General features: G+C 44.1%; 1 protein-coding gene across 2 annotated transcripts in view; it reads right to left on the bottom strand.

Annotated features, from left to right (window-relative positions):
* Nucleotides 1–27,695, bottom strand: part of UGGT1 (UDP-glucose glycoprotein glucosyltransferase 1) — a 148,004-nt gene extending 120,309 nt beyond the window's left edge. For both annotated transcript variants that reach the window (XM_040348685.1, XM_040348686.1), the window contains exons 1-5: nt 27,594–27,695; nt 18,505–18,643; nt 12,473–12,546; nt 2,688–2,818; nt 102–214 (exon numbers count right to left, since the gene is read on the bottom strand). In XM_040348685.1, coding sequence (XP_040204619.1) covers nt 102–214; nt 2,688–2,818; nt 12,473–12,546; nt 18,505–18,629 — 443 coding nt within the window. In that variant the 5' untranslated portion in view covers nt 18,630–18,643; nt 27,594–27,695. The remainder of the gene's footprint in view (nt 1–101; nt 215–2,687; nt 2,819–12,472; nt 12,547–18,504; nt 18,644–27,593) is intronic.
* Between the last annotated feature and the right edge of the window lie 290 nt (nt 27,696–27,985).

The raw sequence follows: 27,985 nt of genomic DNA, 5'->3' as shown, positions 1-27,985 counted from the left end.
GGATGTTAATGGTGGTTCACATATGTAAGCAAAGTATTTCAGATATGTTGCATGACTTCTGTAAATGTATCTCTTTATATTTACAAAAATAACATGAATACCTTTCCTGAGCTTCACTGAGAAGAGATGGCAGCTCACTAAGGTCATGGGTCTTCTTTCCATGGACCACAATGAAAGCTTTACTTCCTGAGGGTGGGGACTCATCAACTGCAATCTGAAATCAAACAATAAATGTGCACAGAAATAGTTATTTACAGAAAATGTGGCTGTAATCAAAGAATGTGATAACCTATAATATAAAAAATAAAAATAAAATTAAAGTAATCCTTGCTATTTCAAAAAAAATATTGCCGTTTATTGTTCCTTCTCTTATGTCACGTCTCTTCACCAGTCCCAAGATATAAAAGTTATAAATCTATTAAAAAAACTCACTTTACCTTTAGAAGACAGATATGCAGCACAGAGTGTGCTTTTTACACCTGCCCAGATACAATGACATTGTTCACTTTCTGACTGGCAGGATTTTTTCTAATGGCAAACAAGCTCACTGTCAGAGTATAGCACAGTTCCATGTAATGAAGAAGGGTGTTGTTTATCTGACAATTGTATTTGTCTTTAAGAAAGCCAAATGGAGCCATCCTGTTCTTACATGTCAATTGGTGAACTGGACTGGGCTTTGTTGCCATTTTCAATCAGTACCATGATCCTCCACCTTTGTCCCATAGACTGCTGGTGGGCACAGACAAGCATGTACTCTGGCTGTCCCACCTACTAAAACTAAGCCTGACAAAGGAAGCCTTGACAGCTACACATTACTAGAAGGGTGTACTACGATGGATGGAACTTCACTGGAACCATGAACAACACGAAAACACCCTTGCACATCTAATGCCCTGTACACACGATCTGTCCATCCGATGAGAACGTTTTCATTGGTTAACCGATGAAGCTGACTGATGGTCAGTCGTGCCTACACACCATCAGTTAAAAAAACGATCGTGTCAGAACGCGGTGACGTAAAACACAACGACATGCTGAAAAAAAAATGAAGTTCAATGCTTCCAAGCATGCGTCGACTTGATTCTGAGCATGCATGGATTTTTAACAGATGGACGTGCCTACAGACGATCGTTTTTTTTCTATCGGTTAGGTATCCATCGGTTAAATTTAAAGCAAGATTGCTTTTTTTTAACCTATGGATAAATGATCGATTGGGGCCTACACACGATCGGTTTGGTCAGATGAAAACGGTCCATCAGACCGTTCTCATCGGTTTGACCAATCGTGTGTACGCGGCATAAGGCTCCGCTCACACCTAAGCGATCTGAAACGTGACGCGGAAAAATCGCGTGATGCTTGTGTGATGTCATTGCTTCTTAATGGCACCTCAATTGCGCCGTCAATTATGGTGATAAATCGTGCTGCAATCATGGCAAATTTAAATGCTTATCGCTCAAATAGAAGCAGAAGCGCGCATTGCAACTTGCCATGATTGCAGCGTGATTTATCGCAGAAAGAACGCGGGGTGACTGGGGTGCCATTAAGAAGTAATGGCATCATACTAGGGCCCTGCGATTTGGAATCGCAGGCAGAATTGCAGTAAATCCCCGGGCAATTTGGATCGCTCAGGTGTGAACAGAGCCTAAATAATTAGTTAACTGCAAGGGATGATCTATTTTTATGAAGAGATTACAATAATAGACTACAGCCTGTATGGACCGGAGCAGTTAGCAAAATGGCTTAGGCTACATTTACACTGGTGATTAGGGCCAGTGCAGATAGTAGCGGCAGGAATCAGATTCCTGCTGCAGCCATTGGCCCTGTTTACTATAATGAAAGGTTGCTGGCAGCCACAGTTATTGGTGACTCTCACCACAGCCAGCGACTACCTACGGTGATCACTGCTGGATGCACTTTGTGTGTGTCCAGCAGTGATCACAGCAGGTAAATCGCTGGCTGTGCAGAGAGCCACGAATAGATGCACCAACAGCGACCTGTCATTATAGTGAACGGGGCCAGCGGACGCAATTAGCTACTGAGGCAGAAGGAACGGAAGCTCAATTCACACTGGCCTTAATAGCCGTGTGAAAGTAGCCTTAAAGCAGAACTTGTTTTTCAACCTGCCCACCATTTCCCTCCATGAAGCCCCTACCATTATTTTTTTAATTGCTCAATACATACCATCAATCCAGAAATCTGAAATTCTCCACTGGCAGCAGGTGGCCCTTCTAACTGGACTGAGCGATTCTCATGTCCAGAAGTACTGTGAGCCCATGATGCGTGACGATGCCCCAGGGGTGTGTCATTGACAACCTTGGCTCACAGGAAGCGGGAGGAATGATGCTGGTCATTATACAACCTGGAACAGAAACTGCAACTGGCTCTAGGGGGCATTGCAGGATTGTGGAGAGGGTGAGTTGTCCCTACAGGATTTATTTTTTTTTTTTAAGTGAGAGATGTGCTTGGGAGAGTATAAGTATTAAAAAAAAATAAGATAACTCCCCGTACTCACTTTTTCTTACTAACTAGATGAAGAATGAATCTGTGCACTGAAACAAATGCATATTATTAAAAACACATTGGCTGTATGCAAAAAGGAAACATCTGCAAGCACTTATAACCCCGAACCAAGCCTAGGAAATTGCTTTCTTGTTGTGACAGGCAGGGAAAACGCAAAGGTTACAAACCTGTTGGAATGATTGCACAGTTGCCGAGTATAAGCGAAGAGATAGGGCAAACTTCAGTAGGTTCTGCTGGACTGAGGAAAGGTGGCGGCTGGCAAGAGTCAGTAACAGGTTATAGTTAGCGGAGTCAGAGCCTGCAATAGGACAGAGATTCATTGCATATGGTTAATCCTCACACAAATATTTCAAATGCTTCAAAAATATTTTCCATTATTAGTAACTACAACAGAACATGAACGATTCCAGACCTGGTACGTTTTGTTTCCTTCTAAACTACAAGACAATTTCCCAAAAAGAAAAAGCGCAAGTATTTATGGGGTTACTAGGACTCCAAAAGTGGGACACAAGCTCAATTCAAAAAACAAACTGTGTGTAACCATCTCTCTTCAACATTTCTCGTTCAATAGATTTCATACATTTTTATAAGAAAAAGTTAAGAGGTGCAGGACTACATCCATGTCTAAAAAAAAGTGGGGTTGATTTACTAAAACTGGAGAGTGCAAAATCTGGTGTAGCTGTGCATGGTAGCCAATCGGGGTCTAACTTCAGCTTGTTCAATTAGGCTTTGACAAAAAACCTGGAAGCCGATTAATTTCTATGCAGAGCTGCACCAGATTTTGCACTCTCCAGTTTTAGTAAATCAACCCCATTGATATAAAAGGGGGTAACATACACATCATATAGGTTAATGGAATATAGCCCATCCAGATACAATCAGGAGCGAGGCCCGATGGTCCTGTAATTACATTTAAATTGGGGTAACTCTCCTTAACATTTCAAAAAGTTCAAAATATATATAAAAAAAATGTAATGTGTTTTTAAAACGCAGCTGGTGTAAATGCTTGAATTTGACCTTATACGAGGGGGTGCTGATAAATATTGAGCCTTACCCAGAAAAGTAAACTGCAATTTTTTTTTAAACCCTGTAAGACAATTGCATAATGTGCTAATTATATACTAGCACATTATGAAATGCTTACCTTACAATGAAGCTTCCAGCCATCCGATTGGCTCCTGCACATGAACCGCGGCACAGAGCTTTGAAGGACGGTACTGGTAAGCCGCCCCTTCAGAGCGCGTGCGCCAGTGACACCAGTTGCATGCAGTGTGAATATCTCCTAAACAGAGTGGGGCAGATTCAGATAGAGATACGCCGGCGGATCTCCTGATCCGCCGTCGTATCTGTGAGACCCGACGGTCGGATCTGTGAGATCCCACCGTCGGAGCTATGCGACTGATTCATAAGAATCAGGTTCCGCATAGATCTTCCTTGGATCCGACTGGTGCAAGTGACTTACACCAGTCGAATCTTAGGCTGTAATCTCCCGCCGGCCGCTAGGTGTCGTCGCGATTTTTTACCCGTCGCATATGCAAATGAGGAAAACCGCCGATTCACGTCCGTACGCCCGCCCGTCGCTCGTTTTCTACGTCGTTTGCGTTCGGGTTTTTCCGGCGGATAGCTACCCCTGCTTCTATGAGGGGTAGCTAATGTTAAGTATGGCCGACGTTCCCGCGCCGATTTTTAAATTTTCCACGTCGTTTGCGTACCGCGATCGGGAATACCGATGGCCGCAAACGACGTACCCGCCGCAAACAATGACGTCGTAGCGACGTCATTTGGAGCATGCGCACTGGGCTTTTTCGCCCCGGCGCATGCGCAGTTAAATCGGCGCGGGAACGCGCCTGATTTAAATTGTACACTCCCCCTAGCCGCGGAATTTGCATTCCGCCGGGGGGAGTTAGGATCCGACGGTGCAGTTTGCGAGGTAAGTGCTTTATGAATCATGCACTTGCCTCGCTAAATTGCACCGGCGGATCGTAAACCAGGTAGATCTAGCGGATCTAAAGATCCGCAGATCTATCTGAATCTGCCCCAGTAAGTTTAAGAGATATTCACAGTGCCTACAGGCAAGCCCCATTATAGGCTTACCTTGTAGGTACAAGTTTACAAAAAGGGTTTACTTCCACTTTAGACCATTAGAAGCTTTCCTTCCTGTGCTACAAATGTTAGTGATGATGCAATGATGGGTAACAGACACAGCATGAATGCTTCTGATATCCAATGGTCCTAAAACAAGGTGGTGACATTAAACTGATAATTTAAAGCATGTGCCTACTTTAGGAGATTAACAAATTAATATAAATGCAGCATCCCTCAGCTTTAAGAGAAACTTTACTTTGACGACTTTTAGCCCTGGTTCACACTGCTGCGTTTTGACATGTCAAATCGCAGGTCAAATCGGCAGCATTTGCCGGCAATGACACAATCCTAATCTGCAGCGCTGCACGATTTCAAAAAGTAGTTTCTGTACTACTTTTTTGCGATTTCGGACTGCGATTTACAGAAACCTGTACAGATGTCTCTGTAATCATGGTCAAAATCGGGACTGCCAGCGGGAGTGAAATTGTGTGAGTTCAGATTTTAGCACTGATCACTGTATTAGTGTCCCTAGTCCTCAAAAAAAGTGTCAAACGTGTCAGTTAGATGTCCGATTTGTCCCGCTTTAGGTTGCTAATCGCCCCCATTACTAGTAAAAAATAAATACCGTATATACTCGAGTATAAGCCAAGTTTTTTAGCACATTTTTTTCTGCTGAAAATGCTCCCCTCGGCTTGTACTCGAGCCCTGCGCTGCAGCCTAATCCCCCCGGCGCTGTTACACTGCATGGCCACCGATTACACTGAATGTATTACAGCGCCGAGAGATACCGTAATAAGGCTGCAGATGTGCACAGACAGTGCCAGGAGATGATAACGCCAATCAAGGTACAGTGAGGCTGAGGCATGCAGATGGGCAAAGTGAGGCTGAGGCATGCAGATGGGCAAAGTGAGGCTGAGGCATGTAGATGGACTCAGTGAGGCATTCAAATGGGAAAAGTGAAGCTGCAAATGGGCAATGTTGATCCTTTTTTCCCCACTTACAGTAGCTGCTGCATTCTCACCCTAGGCTTATACTCGAGTCAATAAATGTTCCCATTTTTTTGTGGAAAAAGTAGGTGCCTCGGCTTATATTCGGTTCGGCTTATACTCGAGTATATACGATAAATAAAAATTCCATAAATATACCCCACAGTTTGTAGACGCTATAACTTTTGCGCAAACCAATCAAAATACGCTTTTTGGGATTTTTGTTTACCATAAATATGTAGCCGAATACATATTGCCATAGAATTGATGAAGAAATTCGATTTTGCCTTTTTTTATTGGATATGTTTTAGAGTAGGAAGTAAAAAATATTGTTTTTTTTGTTTTGTTTTTTCAAAATTGAATTTTTTTTAATATATATAGCGCAAACAATAAAAAACGCAGAGGTGATCTAATACCACCAAAAGAAAGCTCTACTTATGGTAAAACACACATACAGACATACATTTCATTTTTATTTACAGTGCTGCACGACTGCACAGTTGTCAGTTAAAGTAACGCAGTACCCTATCGCAAAAAATGTCCCGGTCATGGACGGACATAAATCTCCCGGAGCTGAAGTTGTTAAATATTTGACATTTCAGTAGTTCATAAACTCACACATAAATGCAGTTATATTATATATTACACACACATACATTTATTGGAGGGAGCCAAACCCCCAGAACTCAAAGCATGCAAGAAATGTGTCCCAGCCAAGGTATATGTAATGCTAATGGAATGCAATGGAAGACCCAGGGCCAGAATCCCAGGACACCATTATATAAAACGGTCTGACTAAACTGTGATTTTGTGTAACACGAAACTAAAGTTAAGAAAACACAACTCCTTCTGCATTATAGTACATTCCTACTGGAGGAGCTGCTGATGTGTTAAACAGCTGGATGTATGAACAAAGTTCCTTGCAGAGAAGTGTTTGACACTATGATCTGCACTGCAAAAATACCTCAAAATAGAATTGTTGCAATAGTAAAAAGAATAAGAAAAAGATGTCTATACCAGGTCTGGACAAATTCCGATAGTCGGGAGTCAAGGCTGACAACTTTATTATGGTCATAAAAGAAAGCATATGGTCACCAATTCTTAAGTAAGCAGTAAAATGACTAAAGTAACAACTACTGCAGAAAGCTGATAATGAAAAACGCCTGTTTACAAAGCTAAACTGCTAAAGCTCAAATTACACACACAGCTGAAATAGAAAGGAATGCCTCTCTCCCTGCTTCCCTCCCATCCTGCTCTATACAGATTTTGAATTGGAGAAAAATAGTTTGAAAGGAAGAAACTATTGTTGTGTTTTTTTATTGAGAGCCGGTTCACACTGGGGCGGCACGACTTCGGGGGCGACTCTGCAAGGCGTCCTGAAGATGACTTCAGAGACGACTTGCAAAATGACTTCTGTATAGAAGTTAATGCAAGTCGCCCCCGAAGTCGTACAAGAACCTTTTTCTAGGTCGGAAAGACTTGCGCCGCTCCCATTAGAACGGTTCTGGTGAATAGAATGGGATGCGACTTGTCAGGCGGCTAAGTCGCCTGACGAGTCGCCCCAGTGTGAACCGGCTCTTATTTAAAGCAAAGTTCCCCATTTGGAGCATGTTACACATTACGCCCATATGTAACATGTTCCGGCACATATTCCCCTCACCCCACTGATCCCCGTGTGACAGCAGACAATGGTTTCTATCTCCACACCCACTGTCACATTTTAAAATCGTCACGGCTGTGCAACCGCTTCATTCGTTCACCGAGATCTGTGAAGGAGAAAGCTACAAGTCCTGTCTGCCAATGTGGCAGATGGCTTATAGTTCTCAATGAACTGCGAGGGTGCTGATGAGTGACCTTGTAATACATTCACAAGCCATACAGTTTTCAAACTGACAGTCCGTACAGAGGTATGGGCAGAAAGCTGTAGTATTAGTGTGCAAGAGCCTGATGTGGCACCCATGATCCTCCGATAGAAGGTGTAATGTTTTGCAGGATCCTTGGGGAGAAAATAATAAATGCACACTTTATCCTGTAAAAAATGGTCTTTTAAGCTGAAATTGAGGCAAAATGCGGATTATAAAATTGAATAACATATAGGGCAGGGGTACTACATTAAAATTCACGGGGGTCCAGTCGGAATAAAATTCTTCCAGCGGAGGTCCGAATGCCAAATTGGTGCTATGACGCCACATGATATCCTCCACTTGACAACCTCCCATCACAGCGCCCCCCCACCACCACCACACACCTTTATGACCCACACACATTGCACTTTTTTTTCTTTCAACTTTATTGAAATGTAAAAATAAATTTCATTCATTTTTATGCACCACAGTTCAATTGCGGTGCATAGAAACAGAATGCATTTTGCAACACACTGCTCAGCACGCAGGGGCGCATCACAGACTGACCTGACCCATCACAGACTGACCTGACCCATCACAGACTGACCTGACCCATCACAGACTCATCCTGACCCATCACAGACTGATCCTGACCCATCACAGACTGATCCTGACCCATCACAGACTGATCCTGACCCATCACAGACCCCCTATCACAGGCTGACCCCCCCCCAACCCCCTATTACAGACTGACCCCCCCCAAATCATAGAATCATAGACCCCCTATCACAGACTGACCTGACCCATCACAGACCCCCCCATCACAGACTGACCCCCCCCCCCCCATCACAAACTGGTCCTGACCCATAACAGAACCCCTATAACAGACTGGCCCCCCAAATCACAGACCCCCTATCACAGACTGACCCCCCCCAAATCACAAACTGGTCCTGACCCATCTCAGACCCCCTATCACAGACTGATCCCCCCCCCCCATCACAAACTGGTCCAGACACATCACAGACCCCCTATCACAGACTGACCCCCCCCCACCCATCACAAACTGGTCCTGACACATCAGACTCCCCATCACAGACTGACCCCCCAAATCACAGACCACTTTTCACAAATTGACCTGACCCATCACAAACTGGTCCTGCTGACCCATAACAGACCCCCTATCACAGACTGACCCCCCCCCCCAAATCACAAACTGGTCCTGACCCATCACAGACCCCCTATCACAGGCTAACCCCCCATCACAAACAGGTCCTGACCCATAACAGACCCCCCTATCACAGGCTGACCCCCCCCCCCCATCACAAACTGGTCCTGAAACATAACAGACTGACCCCCAAATCACAGACCCCCTATCACAGACTGCCCCCCCCAAATCACAAACTGGTCCTGACCCATCACAGACCCCCTATCACAGGATGACCTCCCCCCATCACAAACTGGTCCTGACACATCAGACTCCCCATCGCAGACCTCCCCTGTCCTGTCCTGTATTGCATTGCACTGCACTCCCCCCTCCCCACAGAACCCTACTTTAATCACACAGGAAATGAAGCATTGCTGCTCTGGACAATGGGCGGGACTTTACCCATTAAAAGTGAGTGATTTATTGCTGGGACCGCCCCCGCTGCCTAGCAACCAATCACCCACTTTTTAACTTAAAAAGTCCCGCCCTTTGTCCAGAGCAGTTGCGCTTCATGTCCTGTGTGATTAAGACAGGCAGTGTGGGGAGGGGGGAGTGCAGCGATGTTAGAGAAGGCACGGACCTGCCGCGCCTGCCATGCTGTGTATATAGCGGCATCAGCAGCAGGCAGGCAGGCGGGCGAGCTGGTGACAGAGGACACACACAAAACTACTTGGCGGGGCTGCGGTCCGGATAGAATGGCCACTGGGGCCGGAACCGGACCGCGGTCTGCCATTTAGTGACGCCCGATATATGGGGTCAATTACTAAAGGCAAATCCACTTTGCACTACAAGTGAACTTGGAAGTGCAGTCGCTGTAGATCCAAGGACATGCAAGGAAAATAAAAAACAGCATTTTAGCTTGCACATGATTGGATGATAAAATCAGCAGAGCTTCCCCTCAAATCTACAGCGATTGCACTTTCTAGTGCACTTGTTTAGTGCAAAGTGGATTTGCCTTTCGTAAATAACCCCCATAGATTGCTAATTGTTTAACCTGCCAAAGGATATGCATTTCTATCCATCCAATCCAGCCCTGAGAGGCACCACAGACAACCCTAAGGCCCCGTACAGACGACCGAACATGTCTGCTGAAACTGGTCCGCGGACCAGTTTCAGCAGACATGTTCGGTCGTGTGTAGGCCCGAGCGGGCAGGATTCTAGCAAACATTTGCCCGCCGGGCCTTTTCCCAGCGGGCAAATATTTCCGGACTTGTTTTAAAACAGCCCGCTAGAATCCTGTCCCCTCGGACATGTTCGGTCGTCTGTACAGACCTACCGTACATGTCCGAGCGCCCGCCATCCCTCGCATGCGTCGAATGACTTCGACGCATGCGTGGAAGCATTTAACTGGCAGGGCCGCCCACGTCGCCGCATCATCGTCGCGGCGACAGCGCGGACACGCCCCGCGTATTGTTTACTCGCGGATTTCTGTATGATGGTGAGTACAGCCACCATACAGAAATCCCCAGGCATACATGTACGGTGAAAACGGTCCGGCGGACCGGTTTCATCGTACATGTATGCTCGTCTGTACGCGGCATAAGACTTGATTTTTCTCTGCTGCAGTTAGGCAACGTGGTGGATGAGGTTATCTATTTCTCTTCTCCTATAACCATATTCTTTTCAGCACAGGATAAAGCAGGATACCCCCCTCCCTCTCCCAGTCGGAGCATTGCTGTACATGAAAGTACAAGAGGCTAAATTAAGGAAAACTCAGGTATTTACAATAGTTGCATCTAAAATAAATTTTATCATTTTAAAATAAATGCATAGCTGCATTAATTGTATTTTATCTGCCTGGAGTTTAGCTTTGAAAAAAACTAGAATGCTCTAAACAAGTGTAGTGGGTGCACGCCACATTTAATATTAAAAAAATAAAAAATAAATAATAATAAAAATATACAAATCATTTGTTTTAAAATTTTAAACTTATTAAAAAAGAAGAAGAAGAAGAAAAAAAAAAAATCAACCCAATATAACAATATATTTTCCAAAGTACCTGCTGGCTCTTTGACTAAACTGGCACTCTGCAGTAATCTGCCCATTTCTGGTATATACTCTTCACTTACAATGATCATGTCGTTGGCTTTGATTAACAGCAGCTAAAGCCAATGGCTCCCAGTGTCTCAGCAAAGCCCAAGAGACCAGGAAGTGAGGGGAGAAGACAGCTGTAGGTGGGCACAACGCTGGATCGAATGAGGGCTCAGGAGAGGGGGGATACTGATGCCTAAACATTTTTTACCTTTTTGCAAGGAATGCATTAAGGTAAAAAAATGTTTAGGCTTTATAATTACTTTAAAGTAGTAAATGTTTTTTTTTCTTTTAATAACAAACATGTTATACTTACCTGCTCTGTGCAATGGAATTGCACAGAGCAGCACCGAACCTCTTTTTTCGGTCCTCTGCCGGCACTCCTCCCCTCTGGCGAGTGCCCCAAAAGCATCTTTCTATGAGGACACTCACACGGGCACGACCCCGAGTCTCGCTGTCTACATCTATTGATGCAGACAGTGAGACTCAGCCCCACTCCCTCTTAAAGCGGATGTTCCACCCCAAAAATATATTAAAAGCCAGCAGCTACAAATACTGCAGCTGCTGACTTTTAATATAAGGACACTTACCTGTCCTGTAGTCCAGCGCAGTCCGCAGCAGAGCACGAGCGGTCGCTCGTCACCCTGCTGCTCCCCCCTCCATCCACGCTGAGGGAACCAGGAAGTGAAGCGCTGCGGCTTCACTGCCCGGTTCCCTACGGCGCATGCGCGAGTCGCGCCGCGCCCGCCGATTGGCTCCCGCTGTGTGCTGGGAGCCGAGTGTTCCCAGCACACAATGGGGGGGGGCGACGGGATGTGACGCAATGCCCGTCTTTTGCCCGTGAATGCCGGGCCGGAAGTGGGTGCAAATACCTGTCTTTAGACAGGTATCTGCACCCCCGTCCCGCCTGAAAGGTGTCAAATGTGACACCGGAGAAGGGGAGGGTTCCGATCAGCGGGACTTCACTTTAGGGTGGAGAACCACTTTAACCAGCTATGATTTACAGCAGTGGCTACTGCTGTCTCAGCAAAGCCAGTGAGAGCAGGAAGTGAGGGTAGAGGAAAACTGCAGATGTGCACAGCACTGGATCGAATGAGGGCTCAGGTAAGTAAAAAGGGGGATGAGGGGGGATTCTAATGCCTAAACTTTTTTACCTTAACAAAAGGAATGCATTATGGTAATAAATAAATTTTAAAAAAAGAGCTTGTATGTTCCAAGTAAAAAGGACTGGATTGGGAAGGTGACAGAAATCGTGGAAGCGGAAGAGTGGATTACTACAAGCAAGCGTACACAGAAGCGTTTTGATTCTATGTGGGCCCCATGGAGGAGTCGCGTGTCTAGGTCGGCTCCGGTTTCCTCTAGTTTGGACACTGCCCTGCTGGCACTAGTGGATCCTACGTTACAACAACTTGTCCAGGCACACCAACAATCCTGATTATGTACTTTTTTCCTCCTTTTTAATCAGTCCGTATACTAATTTGATAGAGAAAGCCAATAGTGACACTCTTATTTAGTTTATAGTACTTTGTATTCTCCTTCCTAGACACAGACCCAAGCTTATCAAACCCCTCCGGAACAGTTGAATATAAACTGACATCATAGCATGGGAGCCATTTCTTTTATAAATCCTAAGAGATATACTCTTTTATTTTTGCTTGTACATGATTGGATGATAAAAGTCAGCAGCTCTTCCCTTCATGTGGGAGCTTCCCCTCGGATCTAGAGCAACTGCAATTCCAAGTGCACTTGTAGTGCACAGTATATTTGCCTTTAGTAAATCAACCTCAATGTACATGGTTTACCTTGATCTTCTATTTGCTGGTTTTCATCCACAAAGTTCCAGAACTGATCCCGTCCTTCATCCGCAAGAAATTCACTGTAGAAGTAAACGAGAAGGAAATATGAAGAAGAATATGCTGGTAACAACTGAATTATTTTGATAACATTTAAGGCCCAATTTATTAGGCAGCAGTTTGGCCTTAGCACTGCTCTCCAAAGAAACATTTTGTGCTTTAAGATCCCGAGAGAAAAAAACAAAAAAAGAAAAATGACTGCTGCACACCCTTAAGGCCGGGTACACACGGACAAACATGTATGGTGAAAGCGGTCCGTCGGACCGTTTTCACCATACATGTCTGCCAGAGGGCTTCTGTACGATGGTTGTACACACCATCGTACAGAAGTCCGCGCGTAAACAATACGCGGGGCGTGTCCGCGGTGTCGCCGCGTCGATGACGCGGTGTCGCCGCGACAATGACGCAGCGACGTGGGCGGCCCGCCTTTAAAATGCTTCCACGCATGCGTCGAAGTCATTCGACGCATGCGAGGGACGGCGGGCGCCTGGACATGTACGGTAGGTCTGTACTGACGACCGTACATGTCCGAGCGGGCAGGATTCCAGCGGACTGTTTTAAAACAAGTCCAGGAATATTTGTCTGCTGGGAAAAGGCCCGGCGGGCAAATGTTTGCTGGAATTCGGCCCGCTCGCGCCCACACACGACCAAACATGTCTGCTGAAACTGGCCTGCGGACCAGTTTCAGCAGACATGTTTGGTCGTGAGTACGGGGCCTTAGAGTTATTACTACGTTTTATTAAATATCAGAAAATAGAGCATAAAAGGCATTAAAAACACACAGGTAACCAATAATGGTATAGTACCCTAGAAGTGACTGCTTTAAGATCCCAAAACAAGTATAGCTTCATTAACTTTAAAAAAAACAATGAGGAAAAAAGTTCTGGGGGAAGTGAACCCTGCCTGCCTGGCTGGGCTCCCCTTCTAACATGAAATGTTACCTGCAGCGTTATGCAAAGAACACTCTGAAGGACACTACACCAGCTCCACATTGCGCTCTGCATTTTATAAAATATAGGCAGTGTGGATTGCTTACTGCAGTATCCAATACAGAATAATAATCCCCCATGCCCCCATCCCTTCCAACAGTTAAAGGTGGAGGAACAAGCTGTAATGCTTACCTTGTCCTTTGCTCTGGTCGGCTTCTGTCACTCCCCCACTCCCCTCTTCTCTCCGACATTCCGGGTAGGACCTCACTGTCCTCATGTACAATGCACTGCTACTGGCCCTGCGTTGGACATGAAGACATCAGAGAGCGACCACTGGTGGGACGCCAAAGAGAAGAGGCGTCAGTGGACCAGTTGTACAGATGGAGGGAGCCTGCCAGAGTGAGCAATAAGGTAACCATTAGAGCTTCTTCATCAACCTCTTTAAACATTACAGTACAAGGTACAAACTTCCCGGAGTTCAGCTTTTAATGAGGAAAGGAGAATGAGCTTATTATTTTATTAGAAGCAGCCTTATAAGAACATGTATATGGTTTCAGGCTTGTGCTCCTGTGTTTGTGTTTTCTGTAACTGAAGTGTACACTGAGCATCTGTGAAGCTTCCCATCTGGCTGCAGTTTCTGCTTCTTCCAGTGGAAAGTACTCTCACCAGATCAGTAAATTACATGAATATGTATTTATACTCTGTGCAGACAGCAAGTCAGAGGACAGCAACATTACTGTAAAAGATGCTTATTACTCCTACACTGAAAAAGACAGCCAGGGCAGAGGACCTGATCCTTGAAGTGAAGGATTGCCAGACCAGGAACCAAGAGACAGAGGTAAACATATGAGAGGGGGAAATGGCACTGCAGCCAACTTCATTGCTTTATTTGATTTAATTATCCGAACAAAGAACCCTTCACTCCTGAGCCTGCAGCAATGGCAAGACACGTTCCTCTACTCCGCACATCTCCAACCTGTGTCAGCTGGTGAGCCGCCTGTGAAATCATCAATTTGCCACACTTTGCAAGGAAAACAACTCTCTAAATAAAATAATGGTAATAATAACTTTATAAATGTAATGCTGAGTGCTAGGTAGATAAAAAGACAGGTGTGCATGTATTAAAAAAAGAAAATAATAATAATAATAATCCTTCTTTGCAGTGAGGCTCTCCTCACACTGCAAGGTTTAAATGCTTGTGTATACCCAGGGTACTAGTAAAAGGGACTTTTATTTACCTAATCCCTCCCCCAACAGACAGCAGTCTCCTCTTATCCCTGGCATTGTGGCGTGTGGGCCCTCAGTGTCCCAAGGTACAATACAGGGCTATTGCCCCTGCACTGTACTTGATGATGCAAAAGTGTCTGTGGCTGCCTGAGCACCTTGGAGACAAGTCTGCAGGGGCATAGCATTGAAGGAGCTAGAAGAAGAGTGGATACAGTCTTATAGTGGTAGTAAAGCCTGCTTTGTTATTTTTACCTACAGGTAAAGCTATAATAATGCTTACCCATAGTAAAATGAATATCTACCAAACATGCACCAATTAGGAGATATTCACCCTGCATGCAGCCAGTGGCATCACTGGAGAAAGAGCTCTGAAGGTTTGGCATAGCTTGCCAGAACTTCAGAGCTTTGTGCCAAAACCGATGGCTACGTCATCACGACTCTGGCCAATCACACAGCCAGAGTGTGCAAACCCGGAAGAAAGGCCGAGAGAAGATATCAGCTCTCTCAGCGGTGACTGTGGGTAGGCTTTGTCCTAAGGCAAGTACTCCATAATGTGCAAGTATGTGTAAGTATTCCATAATGTGCTAGTATGCTATGCATACTAGCACATTATACAATTGCCATACAGGTGTTTTTTTTTGTTTTTTTCGTGGCTTAAACCGTTTTAAAGTGAAAGAAAACCTAACTCCAGATAGGTCAGATAGTAGATCCCATCTCATTACCTGACTGGGGGAAGACCAGCATCATCTGGCCCTTTCCTACCAAACCTTACTGTCCCTGGCCCTCCCCTTTTATTCATGAATTTCAGTTCTTCCAACATGGAGGCTCAGCTAGGGCATTCTGCATGCAAATGCAGCGTACCTAATAATGCTCAATCGTACAGACTGACAGCCACTGATCAATGCATTTTGATGATTGCATAATTCCTCTGAAGGGTCAATCATCAAGGATGAGAACTCTTGAGAGGAGTACTGAGGCAGATACAGATAGCTGCGATTCTGCATTGATCACAGATAGCTGTGATACAGCCCCTCCCACCAGTTATGTTCTGCTGCATTAAACAGAGAATCACAGAGACCCAGTTATGATATTGGGATGTATTTTATCTTGATGCTGTGAATGCATTATTGTAAAAACATCTAGCATTTGGTACCACTTTAACTTGTAGTGCAATGACTGCAAGCATTGAACTTATTCTCCCTGGAGAAGAAACGCTTGAGAGGAGATATGATAGCGATATACAAATATCTCAATGCTGATTCTAGCATAGGGAAAAAACTATTCAGTTGCAGGGAGTTTACAAAGTGACACAGCCACTTATTAAAAATGGAGAAGCGGTTTAACCTTAAAGTGGTTGTTAACCCACTTTCACACATAATCCATTTTGTCTCCTAATACAGTGCCTCCTGTCTCAGTGTTTTATAAAAAAAAATCCTCCTTTACCATAGCCCCCGGCAGCTTCCAACACTCATGTAACCGTCTGACAGAAGCAGCGGGAGGGCGGGGCCAACATCAGCGGGACGCAAGGAGGAGAGGAGAGAGACAGGGTCGGTCACGTGACCGCCGGGAGCCACCGTGAGATACGGTAAAGAAGATTTTTATTTTTTTATAAAACAAAGAGAGACAGAAGGGCACTGTATTAGGAGTCAAAATGGATAGTATAATAAAATATTCCTGCAGCAGGAAAGTGACAGGGCGGCACTGTCAGTAGGTGACACGCAGAGAGGGGAGGGGGACGGAGGAGACACAGAAGAACAGGCTGCGGATGAGGGAAGCACGTAAACTGACCACGGTGTCAGGGCTCAGCAGCCATGATATACCGTGGTCAGTTTACATAGGGGATGGGAGAAACTGGCAGGATCAGACAGGTTTTTTTTAGGTGTTACAGGGGTCCACATTACACAGCACAAGCACTGTGCTGTATAAAGTGCTTTAAAAGAGCAGGATGCATATTTTTAATGGGAGGTTAACAAACACTTTAAAAGCGCATAATTGGTTCTTTGCTGTCAAAGCGGTAAAGATGTGAACTTTCTTCCACAAGCGGCGTTGTCAGCGGGAGTATCAATAGTTTAAAAAAAAATAATAGGTGACCATCTTAGCAAACACAAAATGCAGGGATATGGGAATTAATATTGACAGAAACTCATGCACACACCTACGCACAAACAGGATGGATTGGTGTCTTTATTTAACCTTACCAACCATGTAACAGAAAAAAATCCTTACACTTTGTGTCTAAATATATTATGTAAAACATACCAAAAAACTATGCACAGGGGTGCTTGGCAAAAGGTGAATAATGGATCACTTATGTCAAGTACAGTTCAGCCAGGATTATTATTATTATTATTATTATTATTATAATACAGGATTTATATAGCGCCAACAGTTTACGCAGCTCTTTACAATATAAAAGGGAGACAATACAGTTACAATACAATAAAATACAAGAGGATTAAGAGGGCCCTGCTCAGAAGAGCTTACAATCTAATAGGGTGGGGCAGGTGGTACAAAAGGTTGTAACTAGAGTTGCCACCTCATCCCTTTAAAAAGGAACACATATGAATTACACAGGTTCTGAGGCTAATTTAATGCAGGTAAGGCACCAAATGAGTCTAATTACTACCTTAATTAGCCACAGAACCTGTGTAATTAATATGTGTTCCTTTTTAAAGGGATGAGGTGGCAACCCTAGTTGTAACTGTGGGGAATGAGCTGATGGAAGTGGTAAAAGATTAGTTGGAGACATGATAGGCTTCCCTGAAGAGGTGAGTTTTCTACCATACAGCTTTAGTCAATAGGTGAGTGTTGATGACTAACTGTATTGACTGACCTCGAAGGCTCGCGATGCGTCTGCATCTTACCTGACTAGCAGGCAGTTCACACTGCCCTCTGCGAAACGATGCGGGTGTCAATATTAAGTTAATGACACCCCCAGATCGGTTTGCAGATCACAGTGCTGACGGTGAATTTGGACAGGAATCGGATCGCATGGGTGTGAACACCTATGCACTCCGATTCTGGTGCGGACCAAAAAAGGGTCCTGCACAATTTTGGTTTGAATGCGATGCAAATTTAGCTATACAGTTTGTATGGCTGAAATTTGCATCGCACAGACATTGCATGTGATCTGCACAGCAATGCGAATCACATGCGATGTCCGACATCGCACCAGTCTGAACTGGCCCTAAAACAGGATTTCAGACAGTTAAACATATAGCCGAGTTCTAATTCTGTCACTACAAGGTTTAGTGTGACACCATTATTCAGAACACGCCGCCCTACAACTTGTTCATTGGGCCAAGAATGAGTAATAAGACTCAGGTGGGGTCATTTCTGTATTCTCTTTTCCTGGAACCTGACTTACCTGTTCTTTTCTAAATGCCAATAACCTACAACATTAGCAAGACAACACACAGCACTCATCGAAGTACTGCTCCCCCCTCCAAGCTACTACAGTTACAAGAGATGTTGGTCCCACAACAACGCTTCTGTCAGCCCTCTATACTTAGTCCAGAAAAACACCACAGCTGGAGTCCAAACGTGATCCAAAAGGTCATATCTGGACTCCAGCTTTGGCATCTTTCTGAAAAACAATACATTAGAAAAAAGTCTGGATGGCTAAAAGCCCAAAACATGTCACTCATTTTTTTCCTGTGTGCAGTGGACTGTAGAAGTTCAACATACAAACACCTATTAGGTGACCTTCTCAGCAACCAGAAGGAACTACAATGTAATATTCAGACTAAATGGTGTTTCTTTTAGATTTGCCTGGAGGTCCGCTCTGAATTATCCTTCTTGGCTCCACACATTGATGAGTCTTACCTGGCCTCCAGCAGCAAGGATGTAGAAGCCCACTTGGTGGTGAGGGACATGGTGACACCCTTGGAATCTGTACTCGCTGAAGACAGGCAAAAGCCAAAACCCAGAAGTAGCCACAGCGAATCCATCTTGCTGCCAGTATCTGCAGAAAAATAAATCAGAATTAGAAGTAATCTAATCAAATGAAGTGTAAAATGTGATCTCTCTCTGCCCACCACTCCTTGAACACCATCTTGCCCTCCTAAAAATAAGAATGACTATCAAATTATCATGAAAAAGAATATGATGCCCTTTTTCTTCAGTGGTGGTTTACTGATGGGTCCTAGCTATAAGGTCTGTACTGCCCTGGAGAATCAGACAGTCAGCCTGTTGACTTTTTTATATCAGTTTAATTCACATACAACATTAGCAACAAAAATCCAGTGCTTCATCCTGAAACTCTTCAGATTGGAGCTCATAAACAAACATTACGTCCTGTTTGGCATGGTGTAAGGAAGTAACATTTAGAATTTTTGGCAGCTTTAGATAAGCATAGCAGCTGCAAACTGAAATTAGAAGATAATTTTATATAAAAAAGTTAAAGTCGGCCATAGGTGAGATTTTCTATCATGCAACCACAGGTTGCAAGTAGGGAGAAAGAATCACTTGATTCTCCCATGACCACAGTCAGTGTTGATGAGGGAATCCCTCCAGCTGTTGGGGCAAGTGGAGCTGTCCTTGCCAGGAGAACACAGTGATTATTGCTAGCCGCTATAGCAGAGCCAATTGGTATAGGGTGGAAGTGAGTTCAGCTTGGGGGCGGGCTGCCTCTAGATCTCCTCCAGCGCCCGTGATTTATAGTGTTGAGCAGAATACGCCATATTCGATTTCGCGATATATCTCGAATATTCGAGATATATTCGCTAAATTCGAATATTCGTGATATTTTATCGAAATGAAATGATTGCGAATTTTCGCTATTGCGAATGCGAGAATAATTGCGAATTTTCGATAACTGCGGTAGGAGCACTCTGATTGGCTCAGAATATTCGTGATATTTTACAATAGAAAATAAAAAGTGTTTTGCATTGGTGGTGATTCTTTACTCTATCCATCTGTCACAGCCGTTTGTCAATCAAACACCTTGAAGATTGAACACGTTCATGCTGCATGCTTTGGACTTTTTTTCACTTCACATATCAAAGACATTTTTATGAAAGATTATTTTTCTATTATTGGGACTATATTTCTTTATATATTTGTTTCACTGTGTATTTCACAAGTTATTTGCGCTTGCTTATTTTATAATTTGCCCACATGTCTTGTCACTAGACATATTTTTTATTCTTGTAGAGCGACTCCATTTTCTGTCTTGTATTAATTTATGTTGTATAACATTTTTGAGTTGCTGCTCTATTCTCCCCTTTTTTTAAGGTATGCGCAATTTTTTCCTTCTTACAAAAAAAAATATCAAACATACAAATATTCATAACAGAAACATACACAAAGCCCCCCCCCCCCCTTTTGCATCAGAGACAATCAGAGTTCTCCTACCACAGTTATCGAAAATTTGCAATTTTTTTTTTTTATATTCGGCAACATAAAAGGATCGCCTCAGCTTAGCTACTCGGCCCAGGGTCTCTAATCATACCAGCAATGCTTTTAGACGTCGATAGGATGTGATCTGTTCTAAAAATAAAATTGAAAAAATGCGAATATTCGGAATTGCGAATATTCATTGCGAAATTCGAAATATATCGCGAATACTCGAATATGCCATATTCGAGCCGAATATTCACAATACGAATATTCGTGAGCAACACTAGTGATTTACTATAATTGACAGATCGGGACACCTATGTAGATAAATTTGCATGTTGCCAGATATAAACTGTGAGTTGGAAAAAGAAAAAAAAACCTGCCCACTAGATGGCGATTTACTCCCTTTCTATATACACACAGGAGCGGTGGGGGGAAATCGAATTTGATTTTTTGTAGAGCAATATGCACCCCTATTAATTTTATATTGACGCAAAATTGCACTGTATCAGTTTCGGTACCGAGAGCATTTGAACGAGTACCGATACTTGCTCAAATTCTTGGTATCACTGCATCCCTGAAAAACCCACTGCCAGTGAGTCCAGAAGCAGCATTTTAGCAGGGAAAAAAAACGATTGACACTGCTAAATGCGCATAAACACTAGGCGCATTTAGCACTTCAGTATTATTAATTTTAAAAATGTAATAAAAAATAAAGAAACTTCAATTCTGGACAAATAAATAAATGCACGCCCAAACATCAAACGTTGCTAAACTGGTTTGAAAAAATGCAGCTTAGGTGAGTTTTTAACACTGGTTTTCTCATGTCAGAAGAAAGAGCATTTTAATATAAACCAGTGTGCATGAGATCCTATTGGCCAGCTCAGGATGACAAAACTCCTACACATGCACAGAGGAGTTCATCCTTGTGCCCAGGATCTATGCCTCTTCCCTCTCTGTTCATGTTGCAGTGAACTGTCCAACCAACTGGAGGACTCCCCATTCTTAGCCACTATGACACGATTTATGGGAGACAGCACTGCCCCCTCTCCTTAAACTTGAGGGCTGGAGAGATGACTATAATCTTCATTTTCCATACTTTTAGTTCACAAATACCACACAGGAACCAACTGTATTCAATGTCTGTTATATACGTATTTGTTTTGCTTTCTTACCAGGGGTCTCCCTGCGTGGATGTGGCCTTCTGCAATTTGTAAGCTCTTATATTGGATCATAAGACCAGGTTGCACACTAGACTTATCTCCAAGGCAAGGCTAGGCTCCATTCCTTCCACCACTAAGCCACTGAGGATTTAATTTCACCACTGAATGATGAAGCAAGTGCAGACAGTGTTCTGGTCAGGATTAGAACCGAGGACCCCAGAACTGGAAGGCCAACTACTGAGCCACTGTGCTGCCCAATCAATAAACAGATGGATTGGCATTCTACCCATGTTCCCAGAATAACTACCTGTTGCGGGGGCCACATCCAGTATAGGGAGAACTAAATAGAAGACCAGAAATAATTGTGTAAAAAGTAGAGCTGCACGATTCTGGCTAAAATGAGAAACACAATTCTTTCGCTTAGATAGATCGTGATTCTCGCGGCGTAACATCATCTTTCACATTAAAACAAAAAAAATTGGGCTAATGCTGGCCATACACTCCACGAAAAATCGTCCGAAAGAACTTTCGAAAAACGAAAGTTCTTTCGTGAGTGCAAACGATAGTGCCATCATGTAATGGGCGATAAATCGTTCAGTGGACATAAAAAAAAAAAAAAAATGGTTCGTTTTTTTTTACATATACCTAGTGCAGAAAGTTCGGACAGGAAACACATTAACCTTCCGATTTATCGTTCGTTCGGCAGAAAATTTCAAAACTTGTCCTTCGTTTTTTCGGCTCAAAAACGTCCAAACGATTTTCGATTTTGTGCCCATTAACTGGCCAAAAAACGAAAGATCTTTCTTTACGACCGATTTTCGGCCGAATTTTCGTATAGTGTATGGCCAGCATTACTTTACTGTTTCGTTTTTTTTATTATTATTATTATTATTCATTGAAGTGTATTTTTTCCTAAAAAAATTGCAAAATATTATTCCCTAGGGTCTCTGCTAAAATATATATAATGTTTGGGGGTTCCAAGTAATTTTCTAGCAAAAAATATTGATTGTAACGTAATAAACAAGTGTCAGAAATCGATTTGGACTTTAAGTGGTTAAACTCCCTACATTTACACAGGTTTGCTCTAAGAAGGAATTTGGTTACAATGTTTCATGTTGTGAAACTTGGCAGACTGCCCAGATTTATTTCTTTATACAAGTTTATCCCTTTGATCTAAGAAGGAAGCATTAGTTACAATGTTTCCTGTTAAGAACTTGGCAGACTGCCCCGGATATTTTCTTTTGACAGCTGAGTGAGCAGATAAAGTCTCTCCATTTGTTATATGAAAGAATCACTCTGCATTGGAGATCGTCACGGTCACGGGGGTTGTTTTGAGATCACGATTTTTTAACAATTAATTGTGCAGCTCGAATAAAAAGCAGTAACTTTTCATTGATACACATACAGAAAATCAAATATCCATTCAACCAAAATTACAAATAAATCAGCCTCATTGAGAACTCCCAGCCAGTACAATACCGTACTCTAACAATGTGGTAATCAACATATATGCAATCCCAGATACATGATCATATCCAACATATAAAGGCTAGGGGTAAGACAAGCCCAAATCTCAACGTGTTTCCCAGAATCAAGTTCTGCTTCATCAGGAGACCAGATGAGATGCACAAAATATGCAAAGTATTAAGGTTGCAGGTAAACTGGAGGTCATCACTATAGTAATGTCTACCAGGAAGACTCCAAGGGCAATTGCGTTAAAGTGGTTGTAAAGGCAGAATTTTTTTTTTTTATCTTAATGCATTCTATGCATTTAAGATTATTATTAATAGTATACAGGATTTATATAGCGCCAACAGCTTGTGCAGAGCTTAACAAAATGAAGGCAGACATTACCTTTACATTACAATTTGGTACAAGAAGAATCAGAGGGCCTGGCTTGTTAACGCTTACAATCTAGGAGAGAGGGTCAATTGATACAAAAGCTATGGGGGATGAGCTGATGGAGAAAGTAAAACAGTGTATTGGTTGGAAGCAGGGTAAGCTTCTTTAAAGAGAAGGGTTTTCAGGATGGATAGAGTAGATGACAGTTGGACAGATTGGGGTAGGGAGATCCAAAGGATGTGAGAAGTTCTGGAGAAATCCTGAAGGTGAGCACGGAAGGAGGTGACAAGGGAGCTAGAGTGCAGGACAGGAGGTCTTGGGAGGACCAAATCAAGTGGCCTGCTTGGTATTTTGAGACTAGGTTAGTGATGTAGCTGGAGGCAGAGTTGTGGATGGCTTTGTAAATTATTATTATTATAACTTTGAATTGTATTCATTGGGTGAGTGAAAGCCAGTGGAGGGATTGGCAGAGAGGGGTGGAAGACACTGAATGGTTGGTAAGGTGGTTGAGTCTTGCAGCGGCATTCATGATGGACTGAAGGGGGGATAGTCTACGTAAAGGTAATCCAATGAGGAGGGAGTTGCAGTAGTCGCAGCGAGAGAAAACCAGGGAGTGAATTAAAAGCTTGGTGGTGTCAATAGTTAAAAAGGGGCATATTCTAGAAATATTGCAGAGGCTAAGACGGCATGATTTGGACAGGGACTGGATGTAGGCCTGAAAGAACAGTTCAGAGTCTAGGGTTACCCCTAGCACCCTGGCATGTGGGGTCAGACTTGACAGAGAAGTCAGGGGAAGGGGCACGTGAGCGAGGAAATATTAAGAGCTTGGTTTTAGATAGATTCAGTTTGAGGAAGTGGTGTGACACCCAGGCTGATATGTCTGTTATCAAATCAGTGATACGTGAGGAGGCTGATGGGGTGAGCTGAGGGGTAGAGAGATAGATTTGGGTCTCATCGCCATATAAATGGTAGCAGAAGCCATGGGAGGCTATCAGCTGACCCAGGAAGGACTTGTAGATCAAGAATAGTAGAGGTCCAAGGACAAAACCTTGGGGGACCCCAACGGTAAGAGGTGTTGCAGAGGAGGAAGTGGAGTTGTAAGTAACACTGAAGTTGCAGTAAGATTTGAACCAATGTAGAACACAGCCATCGAGACCAAGTAAATTACATTTTTTGAGGGAAGATAAAAAGCCTTCAGTGTGCAGCGCTCCCCCTCAGCCTCCCTAATACCTAGCTCCAACGACAGCCGAGAGACTCGGCTATCCAGGACTTTCCCTCCTCATTGGCTGAGACAGCAAAAAAGCGCAATTGGCTTCCACTGCTATCAAAGGCCGTCAGCCAATGAGGAGAAAGGGGGCGGGGCTGGGCCACAGCTCTGAGTCTGAATGGATACACGGAGCTGCGGTTCAGCTCAGGTGCCCTCAGAGCAAGCTGATTTGCTGTGGGGGTACTCAACAGGAGGGAGGGGCCAGGAGCGCTGAAGAGGGACCTGGGAAGAGGAGGATCTGGGCTGCTCTGTGCAAATCCACTGCACAGAGCATGCAAGTATAACATATTTGTTATTTTGAAACACATTTTTTTTTTAGTTTAGTATCACTTTACAAACATGAAGGAAACCATCAGGAGGGTCACTGCTAACATGTGATAAAATAGCAAAGTCTTTGCACCATAACAACACTCCATACTACAATGTCCTATGTCTCTATAGAAACCACGATGGGGCTGCAGTAAGTATCAGATGTCAGCAAGGGTATCACTGATTGTCCCGTTTCACAAAAAAGTATGCACCTGCATGGATATTAAACATTTGAGAATAAATTGATGAACTCGAACCTGCCACTACACATGGTCACTCAAATAGAGACAGTGCTCATAAATGTACATAAGTGGATATGAAGGAAGATGTGGGCCCCAGACAGGATTAGCTCTGAGGAAGGGGGTGTGTGTCCCGAAATGAGTAAGCCTGCCAATTTGAGTGACGGTTTGGACTTGGTGACACCTTCCCAGGTGGAACACGCTGTAGTGTTAAACATTGCTTTCTGGTATACGTGTGAGTGTGTTTTTGGTGATAGTTTTTTTCCAATAAAGGTCTATGCAGTAATGCCATAGGCATTTGCATCCTCCTGTCTGTTTTTACACTTTTCTGTCAGGATTCCCCACATCTGAGGAGAGCTGCATCGGTGGAGCTTATCAGTTGAAGATCACTTCGGAGATCATGATGGTTACCGTTTGGCACCATCCAGAGGTCTATGCCTCTTGAGCATTGGGGTGTATGTGAATGCCCTTTTCCCTTTTATTCCACAGAAAAGAAAGGCAGGCAGACATCTGATCATTGACTGTGCTGGAGATCAGCAGCACTGGGTTCAGGCACTTTTTTTTGCCACACTGGAATCGGATTGCATTAGTGTTACTATCAATGTGATCTGATTCACGCAAACACACCGCGTTCTGCAACCTGCTTTTTGGGTGTCATAAAAAATATAAAAAAAACACCTGTAAAGCAATTGCATAATGTGCTAGTATGCATTGCATACCTGCACATGATGAAATGCTTACCTTGGAAGCCTTCCAGCGGTATGCTTTCACTGCTGAGAGGGCTGACATCTTCCCCCGGTCTTTTTTCCAGGTTCACACGCTCCAGCTATGTTATTGGCCAAAGCCACAATGACATCACTCCTGCGCATGTACATGGGAGCCCTTGGTTCCAGCACAAAGCTCTGAAGGTTCGGCAAGGCAAGTCCTTCAGAGCGCATGTGCCGGTGATGTCACTGACTGCATGCAGGGTGGATAACTCCTAAACTGCGCAGGTTCAGGAGATATTCATTTACCTACAAGTAAGCCTTGTTACAGGCTTACCTATAGGTAAAACTCACAAAGTGGGCTTTATTTTTCGTCATCACCGCCCGGACGCCACCACAACATCCCCTGTAGCGTTGGTGAGCACACAGGGAGATTCCTCCAGCTGGAGGGGAACTTTGCATGACTCTTTGGCCACTGGCCCACCAGCGGAGTGACCGGAATCTGGAAAGGGAGGGTGGCAGCCTTTGGCGATAACAAGATTCAGTCTTCCTTCGCAGCATACTGATCGACGGTCCCACCGTGGAACCCATGTGGAGATGCCAGCTGATGGGTATGGACTGAGAATCATCTGGGGATGGTAAAGTATCTATACCTCACCTGAGACTGTCAGCTGTCTGTAGTGTCCATACTACTGCAAGTCCCCACAACCAGTACTCCCTTACCATCTCCTTCTGTTCCATGTGCCAGATCCCCAGTACACTCACCCTATGGTGACTGATACATGTTGGTGCCCAGCCCACCTCCGCAGTAAGGAGGTCCACTGCCCTGCAGGAACCATCCTTTGAATTGTGACCAAAAGCATCTCCCTGGTTCTTTACTATTACCAGGGAGTTCACCTGACACTATGCTCCCAGCACCTGAGCACTCAGGGTAAGCTCACTCCTCTACAGCTCCGGAAAACCAGGATTTCAGTCTCCATGATGGACAAGGGCTCCCCTACTTTACTCCACGATCTGGGACATTTGGTCTGAGCAGCATCTCATATTAAATACACCCCAGAGTTGGCCTTGGTCCCTTCCCTTGCTCGAGCCTCCAACGGGTTGACACACGGGTGCCCCACCTAGATATACTGAGTATTCACTGTGCCGTGGAGGTGCCCCATGTGCCAATTAACTTGGCGTTCTGACGTTTATGTTTTATGTTCTTTGTATATACGTCAGCATGCTTCTCCTGCAATGCTGAGCGATTTTTATGTTCCTCACCTTAGTGGCTGTATGCAGCACCATGATTTTAGACGATACCATCTTTTGATTAATAACATTATTCAATTAATAGCGGTCCGCATTCTCTGTCACGCTTGCAGCCTTTCTTTCTTTCCCCTCTAAGGAAAAAAAAAAATTCCCATGTATGCTTTGAGACTTGGTGACGGAACCACATTGGAACGAGTAGACTGGACATATGCATTGTTTGTCCGTTTACACTTTTTGCTTTATTACCGTTTTACCTTGCAACAGATCGCATGTACACCGTACGATCGCTGTGCGATGCAGGAAACCCAGCACTTCCTGTGCGTTTCCTACATCGGCAATGAAATAAAGTGAAACAGTTTTATAAGATTTTTTTTGTTTAATGTGTAATAGGAGGGGGTTAGAGCAGACACAATTTGTGCTGTGCAGAACAACCAATCAGTTTCTACCTATCAGTTAAGCTTTGAAAATTAAAGCTAGTTGCTGATTGGTTGTCAAACACAGCTGTGTTTTAGCAAGTCTGGTCATTTTATCAGTGTTTCCATGTGGCTGCAGTCTCCCTTCCCTGTACTGATGACAAGCTCCCCCCTGCTGTCCTCAGCCCCGCAGTGAACCTCGCCAGTATCACTGGGACACTTCCATTCCTCTCTTCATGATAAGAGAGAAATAACTAAAGCAGTCACACAGACCGGAAATGAGCACCGGGGACTAGAAGCACGCTCTATATCCACCCTCACCGCTCCCCCAGCAATAGAATCCCGAACCCCCATTCCATCTAGGAACCCAAATACACGATACTCACAGTTACCGGCTCCTTTTCCTGGAAGCGCCACACCTCCCAGGGGTCATTTCCGCTTCGCCACAGGAATGTGACGTCTCCGTAGTAGAGCAGCGGCCATTTTTCTTGTGGTCACTGCTGACTTATGTATGTTTACAGACGTTCGTGGAATATTGGTACGTTCTATTTCCTATTGTAGATGCTAAATAACGACCAGGGTGGTATTATCTCTCTGGAAATTGAAAGGCTTGTTTTATTGCAAGAAGTCCAGAGGAAGAGCAATGCCTTTAACAAAGATGGCGTCGGTCTAGATAGTGGTGACTAGACGTTCGAAAGTAAAAGCTAGGAGGATATGAGGACATGGTATTGCTGTGGACACAGGGGGTTACATTCTACAGAACTGCGGACGTGTGGGC

The sequence above is a fragment of the Rana temporaria genome, chromosome 4, assembly GCF_905171775.1.
Source record: "Rana temporaria chromosome 4, aRanTem1.1, whole genome shotgun sequence".
NCBI classification, from domain to species: domain Eukaryota; kingdom Metazoa; phylum Chordata; class Amphibia; order Anura; family Ranidae; genus Rana; species Rana temporaria.
The sequence above is the reverse complement of the archived record's forward strand: the minus strand, read 5'-3'. Positions and strand labels throughout refer to the sequence as shown.